General features: G+C 38.5%; 1 protein-coding gene across 1 annotated transcript in view; it reads right to left on the bottom strand.

Annotated features, from left to right (window-relative positions):
- BICC1 (BicC family RNA binding protein 1) overlaps window positions 1-15178 on the bottom strand; it is a 228813-nt gene that overhangs the window by 29156 nt on the left and 184479 nt on the right. The window contains exons 5-8 of the mRNA XM_077822492.1: window positions 14172-14330; window positions 10829-10882; window positions 9396-9590; window positions 7964-8215 (exon numbers count right to left, since the gene is read on the bottom strand). Coding sequence (XP_077678618.1) covers window positions 7964-8215; window positions 9396-9590; window positions 10829-10882; window positions 14172-14330 — 660 coding nt within the window. The remainder of the gene's footprint in view (window positions 1-7963; window positions 8216-9395; window positions 9591-10828; window positions 10883-14171; window positions 14331-15178) is intronic.

The raw sequence follows: 15178 nt of genomic DNA, 5'->3' as shown, positions 1-15178 counted from the left end.
TAGTTGGTATGGCTACTTCCACCTTTTCATGTTCTCTGTATCTATCACCTTCTTACTATATGTTCCATTCTATGCATCCGATGAAGTGGGCTGTAGCCCACAAAAGCTTATGCTCAAATAAATTTGTTAGTCTCTACGGTGCCACAAGTACTCCTTTTCTTGTTCCTCAGAGAGTTTGACAGTTTGACATTTTGAGGATGTGATGGTTTGTTGAGTAAGAATCTCATCTCAGAGTGAACAAAGATTAACTCATTGGTTATATACATTCACTATCCAAAATTATAGGATGTTGGAAGGATCGACTTTTGAAAGTATGTACTGTCTAATTGCCACAAACTATTGTCAAGAGAATAGTTAGCAGTACCATTATTTGGTCATATTGTTAATCTTCAAATCATATTTGGGGTGAGGGGAAAAAAAGAATGTTATAACTGTGAAAAAGAAAATCCCTCTGGATTGTAAAATCTTTAATAAAATTTCCCTTTGCCTCACCACTGAGCAGCTAAATCTGTATTTTCAGAGATTAAGCTGCAACACTTTTGCAATTCAAGAGGTTTTAAAATACAACAACACTGAGAAGAAAGCAATTATCATGTAGAGAGTAGCAAATGTGTGCTGCATACTGTGCAAAAAAGGAAAGAAAACGTGATTCGTCACCCCAACCATATCAGTTCTGCATAATCACACATTTATATTTTCTTTCCAAAGGGTTTCAAAGTCTCCATAGACTGTACAAGAATCACTTCATCCACCAAGCAATGCAACCAGGAAAACAGCAGCAGTTCAACATAGTAAAATTACACTACTCAGTAGTTTAGAGCAGAAAGTGAAGGCGGAAGCAGGAAGCCAAGCCACTTATTTAGGTGTATAAATATGGAGAGCTCTTTCTGAAAATCTCGGCCATAGTATTTTGTCATATTTGACTCTTTTGCTTTACTACCTTTGCACTTCCCTACCAAACTACTTATACTCCATTCCCTTCATTTCCCTGAAACCTAGCCCTTCATTTATGAAAATATTATTTTGGTACCTGGTAGGTGCCCAGCACTTTTGAAACATCTGACTACTCACATAGGTGCTTGAATATGGACTTTGCAGCCCTGAATTTAGGCACCTATTTTTTTTAAAAAAAACCCTGGCATATGTTTAATTTTTTTAAAGAGATTATATTCAGATAACTAACAACGTATAAAAGAAAATACCCTCCAAGTTCACCAAAGTTCAAAAGTGATATCGGGAGAAATGAAAAGCAGATAAGAGTGCTTCAAAATAATCCAAGATGGTCAAAAGTTACAGGTTGGTCCATATAACTAATTGAAGCTTAAGCGAACAGAAAACCACACTATTTTAGGGGACCAACTTTGGGAAGACTATGAAAAACAGATTGACTTCAGAAAGTCAACTTGGCTGAAGAAGCCATAGTCATGAATAACACATTCAAATCAATAATCCCCACTATAACCCATTTTGTTGTGGTAAGAAAAATGCTGAGCACATGTCATACTTGGATTTTCCAACAGCTTTTGTAAAGCCAAAAATGTAATTATTCAATAAGCATTTGAATAAACAAATTCAACTAAAAGTCAAGAAAACAAAACAGCCCAAAATTGAAATTTTACAATCTGGAAGTAAGTTTTAATAAGCATGAAACATGATTTGGTGGCTGGACTGTAGTTTTGTTATGTTTATAACACCTGGGGGATGGTATTGGAAAAAAGGAAAGAAAGCAAATATGCCCAACCAGAAGGAAGCCAATGCTAAATGGGAAGGCTTCCCCCCCCAAAAAGCAGGTTTTTTCATGGACCAGAAAGTGTTCTTTGAGGGACATTAAAGAAACAAAACTAACTTTTCAATGTGAAAAATAAATTAATACTCCAATGTTATGAGCAAATGGATCATAAATAAAATTATTTTATGCAGTCATTGAAATTAAGTTTCTTGATCTACTGATTAGTGATACTAAATACTGAGAAAAAGACAGATGAATAGGAAAAACCAAACAAACCCCCCAGAAGACAACATGCTGAGCTTTTAACTGTTGACTTCTTTAAAAAAAAACAAAACAACTCTGTCAACTCAAGATAGCAATAAGGTTTTATTTTGAGTCACAATATAAACTTGCTTTTCTTTTATGGTTTTCCATTTACCAGTTTCTCATATGGACATTATCTTAACAGCCATATTTGGACACTAGAGGTTCATAAAGATCAAAATGTGTAAGCTAGTGACAAAGTGATGTAGTTCTCTGATTAGCACACATCTGGAATGTGGAAGGTTTTCCAAGTCAGAATTTAAGGGTACCTGCAATTTATATATCAATATAAATCATGGCCTTTTCGGTGAGTAAATTTGTGTACAACTTGTGTTAATGTCAGGTTTATATTAACATTTACATTTAAGAATAATGCAAATTAACTTTTAATACACAAAATGTATGCATCTTATAAAAAGGAATGTAATACATGTTATTAAAATCTTGTTTGCCATGTTTGTGTCACATTAAATAATCAGTACATTGGACACATATGGGAATCAATATAAATAATTAGTTTACATCCACAATATTAGTTTCTCAATTTCATTTTGCGAGTGGTGAATTGCTTTTAAAAGTTATAAATATTACTGTGTAGTTTATCCAATCTTTATAGCCTAAAAGAAACACACATATCACCTACCCCAAAGGGTTGAGCATATTGATCTCTTTGTGGCTTTTGGAAGCTCATCCATCGGCCCGCACCGCTTCCCGCAGCCCCCATTGGCCTGCATTGGCGAACCGCAGCCTGTGGGAGCTGCGATCGGCCAAACCTGTGGATGTGGCAGGTAAACAAACCGGCCCGGCCTGCCAGGGGGCTTACCTTGGCGTGTCAAAAGTTGCCGATCCCTTACAGTATCATGCACTTCAGTAGTTCACAGGAAGCTTGCTTAGGCTACCTATTTTGTCTTTGTTGATTTTAGGGAGCCATGTAAAGTTTGCTTATAGAAATTGTCAAGCTCAGAGAAATGGCTACATGGGAAAACAGTTCACACTGTTGTATATTTTGCCATCAAATCCATTATTACAAAAATCATGAGATTCATTGTCTAGCTCAGAGACAACATCAGCACCTATTTGGCCTGCTTCTAGGAAACATGGAAGCAGCCAATATTAAATCTGACTATAGCTAGACAGCTTCTGGTACCACAGAGGTCTCAAAAATATAGAAATTTGAGTCCACTGAATGGAGCCAAAAAACACTGTGTTGAAATTTATTTTAGAAGATCCAAGGAATGAATGCAGCTATTTATGCCACGCAGCTGACCAGGTTAAATAAAGTAATTAAAAACTTTTAAGTTAGTAAATATCTCTTGCTCCTAATTTTTAATCTCTCTCTCTCTCTCTCTAAAATGTGTGTGTATTTTTATATATATATATACACATACATACACACACACACACACGTACATATATTTTGTTAGTTTCTCCTTTTAAAAATATGTTCAGTTTTGTCATATCACCTAGCAAATATAGGGACTCTAGCATACTATTAAAAACGTCCATTTATTTTTTGTAACGCTTGCTTTTAAAAACATGTTATAGCTACAAAATTGGAAACATGAGTAAATATTTCAAAACATATGGAACAATGCCAGGTTGGACAAACTAAATCTCAATTTGTTCCTCAGTTTAGGTCAGTATACTTCTTAAGGGCTATAGATTTCCTGTAGCTCTGAGCACACAGAAATTAGCGGTGTTTTACCACCGGAAAGTTGAATTTTGCAATATTCTAAAAACCTTTCAATAGTTTCTGATGTTTCTTTCCTCCATGCAGCAAAGGGTATTTGAAAATTTATATGTTATTCTTATTTATGTTTTGGGGCACTACTGTCTCCCCTATCTTCTTCAGCTTGAATGACAATGGGAGTAGCATACTTTGAAGCTCACTGATGATATACATAGAATAGCTGTCTCTCAATATTTATAAGCATGTCTGTTCAGGAATCAATACACTATTTGATTATATTATTTATAATACAGATAACCATGTACACACATACACACACTCTCCCTCTAGAGGCACTCTCAGTTCAGATGGAGTATGTATGTTGGGATGGTAAAGGAAGGACGAATAGCTCAAAACAGTACAGACATGGGGTTTTAGAAGTCAGTAATATAAGGGCTTGCAATACTTATGTCTCTAATATAAACTTCATTTTTTATTTTTATTCATTAATTGTATATATTTATCTAGTGCAATGAGGTTACATCTACAAGTGATATTCCTACGTCTTCTGTATGTTAGTCTTGATCATATGTTGATCTTGATCATTGGACAAATGACCAGGGAAGAGTATAAAAATGTTGCTCGGGCACGTAGGAATGAAATCAGGAGGGCCAAATCGCACCTGGAGCTGCAGCTAGCAAGGGATGTTAAGAGTAACAAGAAGGGTTTCTTCAGCTATGTTGACAACAAGAAGAAAGCCAAGGAAAGTGTGGGCCCCTTACTGAATGAGGGAGGCAACCTAGTGACAGAGGATGTGGAAAAAGCTAATGTACTCAATGCTTTTTTTGCCTCTGTCTTCACGAACAAGGTCAGCTCCCAGACTGCTACGCTGGGCAACACAGCATGGGGAGTAGGTGGCCAGCCCTCTGTGGAGAAAGAACTGGTTAGGGACTATTTAGAAAAGCTGGACGTGCACAAGTCCATGGGGCCGGATGCATTGCATCCGAGAGTGCTAAAGGAGTTGGCGGCTGTAATTGCAGAGCCATTGACCATTATCTTTGAAAACTCATGGCGATTTGGGGAAGTACCGGACGACTGGAAAAAGGCTAATATAGTGCCCATCTTTAAAAAAGGGAAGAAGGGGGATCCTGGGAACTACAGGCCAGTCAGCCTCACCTCAGTCCCCGGAAAAATCATGGAGCAGGTCCTCAAGGAATCAATCCTGAAGCGCTTACACGAGAGGAAAGTAATCAGGAACAGTCAGCAGGGATTCACCAAGGGAAGGTCATGCCTGACTAATCTAATCGCCTTCTATGATGAGATTACTGGTTCTGTGGATGAAGGGAAAGCAGTGGACGTGTTGTTCCTTGACTTTAGCAAAGCTTTTGACACTGTCCCCCACAGTATTCTTGCCAGCAAGTTAAAGAAGTGTGGGCTGGATGAATGGACTATAAGGTGGATAGAAAGCTGGCTAGATTGTCGGGCTCAACGGGTAGCGATCAATGGCTCCATGTCTAGTTGGCAGCCGGTATCAAGTGGAGTGCCCCAGGGGTCGGTCCTGGGCCCGGTTTTGTTCAATATCTTCATAAATGATCTGGAGAATGGTCTGGATTGCACTCTCAGCAAATTTGCAAATGATACTAAACTAGGAAGAGTGGTAGATATGGTGGCAGGTAGGGATAGGATACAGAGGGACCTAGACAAATTGGAGGATTGGGCCAAAAGAAATCTGATGAGGTTCAATAAGGATAAGTGCAGGGTCCTGCACTTAGGACGGAAGAATCCAATGCACCGCTACAGACTAGGGACCAAATGGCGAGGCAGCAGTTCTGCGGAAAAGGACCTAGGGGTGACAGTGGACGAGAAGCTGGATATGAGTCAACAGTGTGCCCCTGTTGCCAAGAAGGCCAATGGCATTTTGGGATGTATAAATAGGGGCATAGCCAGCAGATCGAGGGACGTGATCGTTCCCCTCTATTCGACATTGGTGAGGCCTCATCTGGAGTACTGTGTCCAGTTTTGGGGCCCACACTACAAGAAGGATGTGGAAAAATTGGAGAGAGTCCAGCGAGGGGCAACAAAAATGATTAGGGGTCTGGAACATGACTTATGAGGAGAGGCTGAGGGAACTGGGATTGTTTAGTCTGCAGAAGAGAAGAATGAGGGGGGATTTGATAGCTGCTTTCAGCTACCTGAGAGGTGGTTCCAAAGAGGATGGTTCTAGACTATTCTCAGTGGTAGAAGATGACAGGACAAGGAGTAATGGTCTCAAGTTGCAGTGGGGGAGGTTTAGGTTGGATATTAGGAAAAACTTTTTCACTAGGAGGGTGGTGAAACACTGGAATGCGTTACCTAGGGAGGTGGTAGAATCTCCTTCCTTAGAATTTTTTAAGGTCAGGGTTGACAAAGCTCTGGCTGGGATGATTTAATTGGGGATTGGTCCTGCTTTGAGCAGGGGGTTGGACTAGATGACCTCCTGAGGTCCCTTCCAACCCTGATATTCTATGATATGGTAATTTTCTTTGTCACATGAGATAACAAACAAACTCCAATCATAATGCACCCAGTCTTGGCAGTCACAGCTCTAGATCATACCCCATACCTCTCCTAGAAGTCTCTATTAAACTCAAACTGTGACTAACATAAAGATAAAGAATACTATACTACAGATTATGTTTACTATTAAAAGCTTAACATTCAAGCCTTAAAACAAACTCACTAGTGATAGCTATAACTAATTGTAAAACTTGAAAACATTATGCAAAAAGTGGCTAAAGAGATTGTTATGATGTGGCTAGTTGAATCAGTTATTTCTTTTAAAAAAACCTAACCCATTTTATTCTCAGTGAGATTTAACACAAATATGCCACTTGCAGAAATAATGATCAGTTACTAAACGCCTTAACCAAATGTCTATTAATTACTTGAAATCCTCTTGTGTCACCGTATCAGAGTTCTGTATCGGTCCTAAGCCCCAACTGTCACTGTTATGAGACTAATACTGTTGTTCTTAGTATTACAAGACCACCTACAGGCCACAGTCAGCCGCACTAGCGGCTCATTAAGATTGTACCTGTAAAAACAAAACAAATATCCCCCTCAATATGGTTAGCCTTGTTAAAGAAATAGTACTGCTAATTATAACTGGCCAAAGCTCAGGGAGATTTGGTTTGCAAGGGATATTGTTATTCACAATATTGCTTTTGTTCTGATTTGGAAAAAAAAAGGCAAATTTCTGGTGAACCAGAGATCCTCAATAATTTTGTTTAAAGAACACTGAAATATGTTGTTTCTGAAACAAAATAGGAAATTAACATTCCTGTCAATTTCACTTAGCTGCTCCATAACAGTGAGCCTGACTGGGTTCTCAGGATTGCTAGCCCTGAGAGTTCCAGCTCCAGACAGGGCTCTCCCAAGGATGCTGCTATGGAGCTTAGCAGCCCCAAGAATCCTTGCAGTAACCAGGGCTCCTGTTGTGGAGTAAAAAGTCCGCCACCTGCAGACTCCTGGCTCCAGGGGGTGGCAGGCTCCATGCCTCAGTGACGCGAGCTTGCCATCTCCCTGAGCTGCAAGGGAAGCCTGTCTATTTCTTTATGTGTAATGGATTCAGAAAAACACATTTTGGTCCAGCAAATTGGCATTTTCCAAAGAAACTGTTTCACTGGAAAATTTCTGACAGTTCTACTGCTAATGTAGTCCACAAAACTAAAGAGTGTAGAACCTGCTAGGACGTAAGCAAGTGTCTCCAAGGTATCTGATCATCTCCTACTTCCAAGGAAACCTGCCCTAAGAAAGATCATTTGATCCACCCATATGCCAAGCAACCTCTCTCACTGGCTCCAGAAAAGCTGCTCACTTATCACACTAACAAAACGATGGGAAAAAAAGAGGTGGTTGGACATTAATGGAAGAAAAGAACTGCTTATCTCAATTTCTGCCTTCTAATCGGTAACATCAGCATCATAACCAATTTTAATTATGTCATTCGTATTGGCAACGCATCTTTTATCATGATAGTGTATAACACATTTATTAAGAAAATCAGATAGAAGACAACTACAATTCATAGAAATCATTTCATAAGACACACTGTCAGAAGATGAGCGCTAATCTCAATCAGTATTCTGCTATGTAAATAAATATTATTTCTTCTGCTCCAGTACAGAAAGTCATTTGCATTTGAATCATAAATACACAAGAACTGGTGGTATTTTCTTTTAGTTATTTGACATTTTTCATACAGATGTCACTGAAATATTTACCATGAGATATTGTCTGGCAAGACAGACTGACTCAATAGTGCCCTGGAGGTAGACAGTAGATTTCTTTTGTGGGTTACTGGGGTCAGGGAAGTGGATCTGAGCACCAGTTCTCTGCATGATATGTTTGATGTTACTGCCATTTCGACCCATCATAAAGAGATGATGCTGTGCTGCAATATCTAGCTGCGTGCTCACAGGGATTGCAGACGCCAGACTACCAGCCAGGTGTTCCAGAAGCATGGCTGTTCCTTCCTACAGACAAATAGGAGAAAATACATTATAGAGAAACAACCAAAACTGCACAGCGGTGGATACAAAATAAGAATTTCATCAGATTACATTTGATGTAGACACCACACATTTCATATTCCAGAATAAGTAAGCAGCAACATACAAAGGATTTACTAATGTTAAAAAAAAAAAGAAGCAATTTACTATTCTGTTTGAAATCAAGTTAACTTGTAATTCAGAAAGAGTTGGACTGTAGCTAACTTATCTTGAACTGCATCTGAACTCCACTGAACTCAAAGGAAGTTAGGTGCTTTGGAAAATCCCATGGGTACCTATCTGGATCTTTAGGCACCTAAATACCTTAAAAAAATCTAGCCTTTAATGTCTTGGCCTCAGTCCTGCCCCTGGTTCCACACAGGGGGAACCTGTGCCCACATGCAGTCATACTGCAGTCAATAGGGGTATATCTGAATAAATCTAGTTGCAAGATTTGACCCTTGTTTAGGTCTATGAAGCCCTAATTGACTTGAAACCTACCTACTTGACACCACCTTCTCTCTCTGTGCCATACTGCCACAGCATCCACAGAAGTAATCAAGCTGGAGCTCCCTTGCTTTTAGCTTAAAAGTCTGTTAACAACATGTCCTGAGTGATTGGCCCCTTCCATGTCTTTTAAATTCACTGTTTCCCCCTTTGTCTGAAATAACCCAAATTTGTTGGCCTTTAAGGTATATTGCAAATCCACCTATTTAACCAGGCATTTGGGGAGGGCTCAGGTATGTGGGGGTTAGGATTTGGTTTGTTCATTGGTTTACATTTTTTGCTTACTTGCTGTTTCTGGCGGTAGGTGAGATTGGCCCCTGCTCTGGTATAGCAGTTTTTAATTTTGGCTTGTGATATTAATAATTTCTCAGAGTGTCTAATAACTGACTAAGGTCTCTGATATATTTAAAATTTAAACTGAAGTAAACATATAAAATTAGGTTTCAAACTGAAAATGTTCTTCTGTACATACACAAATCCTATTTTATAAAAAAAACCCAACACCCTAAAACATTTAAGGTCAGTGCATCCAAATTGTTAAAAGCTATAATAATAAATGCCTTCCTGATCAACCAGGGTATTGCAACAAGACACCATTTAAGCAACTAAGTTTTTACACATTTAGGATATCTGGAATAACTTTCGTGAAATGTATTACCTTCACAGCACTAGTATTATTCTGTGACCCTCTGACAATGACAGTAGCACCATACATTCGAGAACGTTGTTTAAAGGAAACTGAAATGTTATAAGTCTGTGATATATGCTGAATTGTGGGAGAATTGGGATCTGGGATGGGTTGGAGAATTCCAGCTATGGGTAATTCAAACATAAGTACCAACGGAAGCAGCTCCTAGAGTGAGATTGAGAAAAAAAAATCACAGCATGTATTCGAAGCACAATCACATTTACTCAGCTTACCACAACTTTAATAAAAATTCAGAATTTTCTGTCACTCTGCTGTGATAACATTTAGAATATCTACAATCCCCCTGAGCTTTCTTTACAGAAACTTAAGTTTGGTGACATCATCCAAGGCAAGTTATTTGCTATCAGAAACAAAGAGAAAAAATTCATTACCTTGTTGGGGAAAAAGTGTGAATGTCATACTTGGTTAGAAAAATTGCAAAAATGCCACAGGTTTTTTTGCAAAGAAAGAAAGTAAAAAAAATAAAAACAAAAACAAAAAAAACCCCATGGCATTCCCACACTCTTCTATACTTACATACATATATTGAGCTATATTTGTGAAAATTCATGCAGGGATCTTGCTCCATAGTGGGATGGCTGGGGTTAGAAAAACAATGACTTTTTATGGAAAAGTCCTATAAGTCATGGTTTCTGTCACAACCACCATAGCCATCAAACATACAGCCTTAATGTATGTGTAAGTATAGAACATTAAAACGTCCATAATGTGTCATATGGTTCAAAATACAGTTGTGTGAGATACATATAAAATCAAAAGAGATTGAGTATTATGATGGGGGAAATGAGTACAGAATGCGATTGGTGGGGATGGATTTATTTTGCTACAGTCCATCACATTAGCTTTTTCTACTGCATATAACAGTTAAAATTCAATCAAAGGCAACTAAATTACTTCTGCAGAGGGAGAATTTACTACATAATTCTTAGTAAAAGGACTGCAAGATCAAATCTGGTTTATATAGCTGACACTAAATTCAGGCTTTAAATCAGTTTAGGTAACATAAGGTGACTAAACGAGAGTCACTTCAGTGTTTTGTAGTTTGTCCACGTGAATGCTAACATTCTTAATATATTTGTAACACATGTGTACACACAACTCATGAGCCCTTTATGTTTATTTTGTTTTATTATTTAAGATCTGCTAATTAAAAAGATTAAACAAATAAATGAATGTTCATCATGAATATTGCTGACATTTTCTTGCAATTTTGCGTTTTATGATATGATCTGCATAGGGACCACAACACAGAGCCAGTCAATCCTAGAATACTCAGAACTGAACTATCGTTTCCCACTCCTATCCCTCAACTTCTTCTATCTCCAGTGTCTTTGAGATGTGAGTTACGGAAATACAAAGTTACCCAGGAAATACAAAGTTACCCGTATTCTAACTCTGGCAGACTCCACTCCAGCTGGCTGTCCTGCAATAGACACCTGAAAAAGTCAGAACACAGACAACATAGTATCAAGTTTTCATATAAAGTATCTGAAAAATTCTCCAAATATTTGTTATTTTTGATATGTATTGTACTTCTGTTGGTGTCTAAGGCATTTTTTAAAACAGTAGCTGAAAACTGAATCCCTCCACTAAAGGGTTACTTTTGTATACTGATTTTTATGCTACAAAACTCTTACAATATTCTGAAAACTTCGAACAAATAATGGAAGAAACTATAATCAAAATTCAACATAGCCATAGACTTTTAAAAGACCTAAAAGTCACAATATTACAACAAAAAAACTTCAAAAACAGACTCCAATGAGAGACTGCTGAATTGGAATTAATTTGCAAACTGGACACCATTAAATTAGGCTTGAATAAAGACTGGGAGTATATGGGTCATTACACAAAGTAAAACTATTTCCCCATGTTTATTTTTCCCGCCTACTGTTCCTCACATGTTCTTGTCAACTGCTGGAAATGGCCCATCTTGATCATCACTACAAAAGGGTTCTTCCTCCCACCCCGCTGGTAATAGCTCACCTTAACTGATCACTCTCGTTATAGTGTGTATGGTAACGCCCATTGTTTCGTGTTCTCTGTGTGTGTGTACACTGTATTTTCCACTGCATGCCTCAGATGAAGTGGGTTTTAGCCCACGAAAGCTCATGCTCAAATAAATTTGTTAGTCTCTAAGGTGCCACAAGTACTCCTCGTTCTGCAACTGTATATTAGTCCTTAAGGTTGATATTGAACATGTAATATATATATTTTTAAATGACATCCTAAGTTGCCACTGGGAGTTTTATTGAACATGCCACTTAAAAAAAGCCTGAATAAATTATTAGTATGCTACAATGACAGACTGAAAAGTAAAAATGATATTTAAATTTGGTATTATAGAACAGCAAGGTTCTTTTTGATGTATTATAATTCAATGATCAACCTTCACTCTAATAACCACTATAAAGTTGAACTGCTTTCATCAGATATTTTCATTTTTGTTAGACATCTACAATCTTTAGTTTCTAAATAACTTTTAACATGCCAAAAACACCTAGAAATTTTAAAAATAAACATACATCAGTAATCCAGATACCCTGCTTCTCTACCACGTTCTTATACTGAATGATTGTCCTCTGAATATTTGAAAGAATTTGATAAACACAGGGACAATTGTCCCTATCTATTCATAAAGGAGAACCTTTTGCAAAAACAGATTTTCTTTCAGTCCACCTAGAATAATCCACTGATTTCCACATCCGATTTAGATATGAAGAGTTAATTTCCATAACCATCAATGTATACAAGCCAGGCAAAAAATAATTATATAATACCTTAAAAATGAAATAAGCAGCTTATATTAATAAGCATATATACTCAGTCTTTAAAGCCAGAATGGGACCATCATGATCATCTACTACTTTGCCTTGTCCCCTCAATCAGAGTCAGTGACTCTTGTTCTTCATCTCTGTACAGAGTGCAGCTGCCCTCCTGGCTCCTGCCTCTGCTAGGCCCAGATAAAGTCACTCAGAGACCCTTGGGTTCTGAAACCACTGGTGCTTTTATTTATAAGTTTGTGCTCCTACCACCTTCTCACTATACATCTCTGGGTTCCTTGTGTCTGAACCCAGGAGGGAAGGGCTTTCTCCCTGCCTGCACTCCCTCATTCTCCTCTGTCCCACCATCCCAGCTTCCTTCCTCCCAGCCTCTTATATAGCCCTGGGCTAATTGGGCTGGCAGCTGGCCCTCATTCCCCAATTAGGGCAGGTTCTTACCAGCCAGCTCCTCTTTATTCACCTAAATGGGGCTGGCATGGCAGGGGGCTGATTCGGCAGTCTTTCTAATCAGCATCCGATCAGTCTCCAAGCATTCTTGTCAAGCGCATCTTCCAAGCTGACATCGACCTTCTTCATCATCCCAAACCACCCTTTTCTGTGTCTTTCTCATGGTCTTTGTACTGTGACGACTAGCTATTGTACTTTCTGTTCAGCTTATCCCTTATCTCACACCATCCAGCCATCTCAGTAGATACTCCCTCAGCTTTCCTGTGATGAGGGCTTCTCGTATCATAGCTTGTACCATTTCATTGCATAGTCTATCAGCTCTTGTCTTACCCAGAATCCATCTGAACATTCTCATTTTGGCAGTGGAAGAGGTTGTTCTTCTCTTCCTGATTGGCTAGCATTCTGACTAAAATGTCACAGTGGGCCTAATCATGATCTTACACATTTTGGTCTTTAGTTTATTTGGCATATTCTTATAGCAGAAAATTCCTGTCTACTCTCTTCATTTATACCACATGCTCTTCATGTGGGTCTGTGACAGAGCGCTGAAGCCTAACAGATGGAACAGCACTCTGATCACTGTGGCCTCAATTAGTTCCCTCCGGTTATGGCTGACTGAGGAAACAGGAAGGCTGGATGAGTTAAGGAACTAATTGGCTCATCAGATGACTAGCTTGATAAAAGGCAGGAGCAAAGTGTTGGGAAGTAAGGGGCAGGGAGGGAGAACTGGGCTAGCTGGCTGTGCCCAGTCTGAAGGAGATCCGAAGAAAGGGAGATCTCTTTTCCTCCCAGGGCACTGATAAACAGAGCTGAAGGAAATTAGGTCATAAGTATTAGATCTGTTGTATTGCACTGTACAGGAGTTGCTGGAGGGGACCTGAATAAATTATACAAAGAGGACACAAAAGAAGAGAGTCTGAGTGGTTTCTGTGGTGACCAAGAATGAGGAAGAATCTATGCCCCATTACAAGCTCCTAATCTCTGCATGCACATTGCCATCATGGCTCAACAACGGACTGAGGCTTCTAAATTGTTGAACAGATTAACTCTATACCACCTAATTTTACTGGCTTCTCATTGTCCCTCTCAAATGAAGCATCACATATTCTGTCTTTTGTTGGCTGACTTGTAAGCCATTTTCGTCTAATGCAGCCCTTCAGGGGCCTCCTTCTAAACCCCTTTCCAGTGTGTTATCTTCATGGAACAACATCCTGTCTGCAAAAAGCAGGCTTTGTGGAGCCTCTCTCCTAATCTCCTACATTAAGGTGCACATTCTAATCACAAACATGAATAGTGATCCTTGATGTAGACCTACTCTCCCAGAGAATGACTCACTGTAGCCACAGTTGCTTCTCACTGCTGTTCTGCTACCCTCACACCTGTCCATGATAGTCTGAAGATGCGTCTCCAGCAGATTGTCTGACTGCAGGCACCACCATAACAATTCTCTAGAAATATATACTGTAAAAATATAAATAAAATATGAAATACTTACTTGGTTGCTCTTTTCTGCTTGGTTATTTCTATTTGAGTCTGGAAAATGGATGTGACATCCTGTTTCTTCCATCACTTTTTTAATGTTATTGCCGCCTTTGCCAATCACATGAGAATGTTCTGTATGTGAAACATCCATCTTCAGGGTGACTCGATTACTCTAGAGGCCAAAACATCTATTTATTATTGGATTTTTCAGTGTGGAATAGTTTAACATCACTATTTTGCAGTAAATTACATTTATACAACTATATTATAGACAGTTAGGTCACCAGAATATTTTGACAATGGCTTATTGTCGACTGAATTAAGACTTGTTTAATACTGGAACTTTATATTTAATTGCTAAACCATGAATATTTTCTTTTCTTCCTGATAAGGAAATCAGTGTGGACCCAAATACATTAGACTCCTATAATACCTGTTTCACAAATGGCAAAACACTTTTAAAGAAAGGTGGATGAGAGTTGCACTAGACTAAGAAACATCAACAGAAGTATTGATGTGTGTCAGTTTACTCAAGGTAAGATGTACTTTTTAGTTTTCAAACTTCCAGATTAAGAGTTAGAAAAATGGTGTTTTAATTCTCTTAAATTAAAACCTAGCTTTCAGATTTCAGGATTCTTATTATATGATTCTTTTTTGGTTGAGTCTATAATTCTGCCATTTAAAATAAGGCATAAAGTAGTCTGAAGCAAATAATTTTTTAAAGTCTAAATGCAAAGACAGGTCTCATTCTCGAGTAAGCAAAGTGGCTTAATGAAATAGTCTGTTTTACTCTGAAGACCTCAGATTGGTGAACTCTAGGTCACCAGACATCTAGACAGAAATGACTGCCACTGCACAGGAGAAGCCCATAATTAGAACAGTGCAAGTCTGGTGGTGCAGGAGGGGAGATTTAAGAAGTAGCTGGCCTCATACAGTATCTAGCTCCAGTTTATGTGGCTCAGACTATTAAAACTAACATTTTAAAAATAGAATATAACACAATAATAAATTCATGGTTTT

The sequence above is a fragment of the Eretmochelys imbricata genome, chromosome 7 (genome assembly GCF_965152235.1).
Source record: "Eretmochelys imbricata isolate rEreImb1 chromosome 7, rEreImb1.hap1, whole genome shotgun sequence".
Lineage (NCBI taxonomy): Eukaryota > Metazoa > Chordata > Testudines > Cheloniidae > Eretmochelys > Eretmochelys imbricata.
Note: the sequence above shows the minus strand (reverse complement) of the source record. Positions and strands in the feature narration are given on the sequence as shown.